This window comes from Leucopleurus acutus, assembly GCF_964270905.1.
Source record: "Leucopleurus acutus genome assembly, chromosome: 3".
Taxonomy (NCBI): domain Eukaryota; kingdom Metazoa; phylum Chordata; class Mammalia; order Artiodactyla; family Delphinidae; genus Leucopleurus; species Leucopleurus acutus.
In genome coordinates, this window is record NC_139145.1 from 18,571,032 (window position 1) to 18,574,064 (window position 3,033).

The window sequence follows — 3,033 nt, forward strand, 5'->3', positions numbered from 1 at the left end:
ATATTGTTTTGGTTTTTCCTTGATGCAACCTCTGTACCCCCCACTTCTACATTCTACATCCTTTCCCTGAAGTACCTTCTTTCAATAGCTCTGGGTACTGCCAACTACTGCCTTTCTACCTTTTAATTCTGTGATATAATTTATAGGAAAAATGACTTCAGATCTCAGAATTTTCCATTGGTTTTACTAATTTAACTCTCAAAATGCTAGGATAATTTATAGTCACCATACTATATACATCCTGCAACCACTCTCCTAAAAGTATAGCCTGTGACATCCTTTATCTCAGTCAGTCAAGACATTTAACCTGTAAATCTCCTCCCCTGAAATGCCATCTCCTCTCCTCTTTACTATTTGAATACTGTGAATTCTTACAGATTCAAAATACTCTGACTCTTCCTGACTGCATTAATTCCTTAAGGCTGGGATTATCACTTGGATATGCCCCATGACTTTACTTTCTTTATGAATCTCATTTTCCTCTTCAAAAATAATACCGAATACCAGTGATCCTGTTTTGGCAAGCACAGGGAGAAAAGAAGTCTCTTCATAGAATCCAGTACATTGCAAACTCACTAGCATGCTTAGCTCATCCAAGCCAATATTTGTGAGCTACTGCAATGACATTTTGATGCTATCCAGTTACAAGGTTGAGGGAAAACTGCCAGGCAGATCCTTCAATGCCTAGAAGTAGTATAATCCTGAGAAAATAAGAGAGATCCAGAATGAATTTGAGTGAGTTGTATAAAGTTATTCTGGTAAAAGAACTTATGACTTTAAACAAATAGCTAAATCTCATTGCTTCATTCTTCCCTTCTGCTTAATGAAGCTTGTTATTTTTTAAATTTACATATTTTAAATCTGTAAGAAAGGTATGTAAAGCAGGAAGACACTGCCTGGCACTTGGTTATAGTCTCAATAAATGGTTGATAATTGAAACTTAGAAGTAAAACTAGGGAGGAATATAAAGAAAAGGGCATTTCAGCTGTTTCAAGACTATAAATGGTATGCGTTCTTTCAATCTAATCTGTCATCACCTAATTTCTCTGAATTCCAGATTCTTCATCTCTGATTCTTCTTCTCAGGGTCCTCATTTATGAATGATGGATTACTGAAGTTCCCTGGTGGCCTAGTCGTTAGGATTCCAGGCTTTTACTGCTGTGACCCAGGTTCAATACCTGGCCGGGGAACTGAGATCTCACAAGCCATGTGAGGTGGCCAAAAAAAAAAAAAAAAAAAAAATATATATATATATATATATATATATATATATATAAATGATATGGATTAAAAGAAATTGTGTATGTGAAAATAACTTGTATATACCAGATATTCATTAACTGTTAGTTAAGTATGAATTAAGCTGCATGAAATCAAAGATAATTAAACACAAAATAAAATTATAGAAATTAACCAGCTATTTATTTCATTAAAACTTGTTTCATAGAATTATTTAATGTGAATTAATTCTCAATGACAAAACAGTATCATTAAAAATTTGCTCAAATTATGACATTATCAATCTCATCTACTTTTATATTTGAAGTGTTATTAATTAAGAAATAAATTTTGGATCTGGTACCATTAACAAATTGTAGGGCTTCCCTGGTGGTGCAGTGGTTGAGAGTCTGCCTGCCGATGCAGGGGACATGGGTTCGTGCCCCGGTCCGGGAAGATCCCACATGCCGCAGAGCAGCTAGGCCCGTGAGCCATGGCCGCTGAGCCTGTGCGTCCGGAGCCTGTGCTCCGCAACGGGAGAGGCCACAACAGTGAGAGGTCCCCGTACTGCAAAAAAAAAAAAAAAAAAATTGTAATCTCTAAACAATATATGGAGCCCAATTAAATAAATATTTCCTTTAACTTTTGACCACATTTTCTCCCCTGCAGAAATAGGCAGAAACAATCAGACTGGAGTCACAGAATTCATTCTCCTGGGACTCTCTGGGCAGTCAGAGCAGGAGGAGGTTCTCTTTAGGCTGTTCTTGTGGATGTACCTGGTCACCCTCATTGGGAACTTTCTCATTGTTTTGGCTATCAGCTGTGACATCTCCAAACACCCATGTACTTCTTCTTGGCCAACCTCTCCCGTGTTAACATCTGCTTTTCATCAGTCACAATCCCCACGATGCTGGTGAATCACATACTGGGAAACAAGTCTATCTCCTACATGGAATGTATGACCCAGATCTACTTCTTCATCATTTTCATCAACATGGATGGGTTCCTCCTGAGTGTGATGGCCTATGATGATTATACTGTCATCTGTTGCCCACTCCACTACACCATGATCATGAAGCCCAAACTCTGTGTCCTTCTGGTGGCTGCATCTCAGGTCAGTACAAATCTGCATGCTCTCCTACACACTCTTTTCATGGTTCAACTCACATTTTGTTCCAACAATGCTGTGTATCACTTTTTCTGTGACCCTTATCTTATTCTAAAACTCTCTTGTTTGAATACCTTTATCAATGACCTGATGGTATTCACTGTGGGTGAATTGGTATTTATGACACAATTTACATGTATCATCATTTCATATGATTACATCTTCTCTAATATACTGAAGTTGCCATCTGCCCATGGAATAAGGAAAAACTTGTCCCCGTGTGGATCCCACGTCACTGTGGTCTCTCACTTCTATGGGTCAATCCTGGGGGGTCTATAAGCACCCTTCTTCCTCCTACTCAGTACAAGATGTGTTGACTACTGTCATCTTCACAGTGGTGACTCCCCTCATCAATCCCTTCATCTGCAGCCTGAGAAATCATGACACAAAGGGAGCTTTAAGGAAACTAATTTCATATTCTATACTTTTAAAATTTTAGAATTGAGAGGACTCTTGGATAGCATACATTTTTTCATTTTACAAACCAAGAAACTGAGTCCCTATAGGTGTAAATTTACCTATGACTATTCCTCTAATTAATGATATGTTATCATGGTCATGCTTCTAAATATGAGGCTGATAGGTGCTCATAAGTCATAAAACCATTAGTTATCTATAAAAAGGTGTGATTTTAAAACATTCATTTT

General features: G+C 37.7%; 1 protein-coding gene across 1 annotated transcript; it reads left to right on the forward strand.

Annotated features, from left to right (window-relative positions):
* Window positions 1–725: 725 nt before the first annotated feature.
* On the forward strand, window positions 726–2,825 carry LOC309959869 (olfactory receptor 1f45-like; the record flags this gene model as incomplete). Its single annotated transcript, XM_082836421.1, is given in 4 exon segments — window positions 726–735; window positions 1,888–2,054; window positions 2,057–2,653; window positions 2,655–2,825. Coding segments are annotated over 4 exon segments (945 nt in total).
* Window positions 2,826–3,033: the final 208 nt, after the last annotated feature.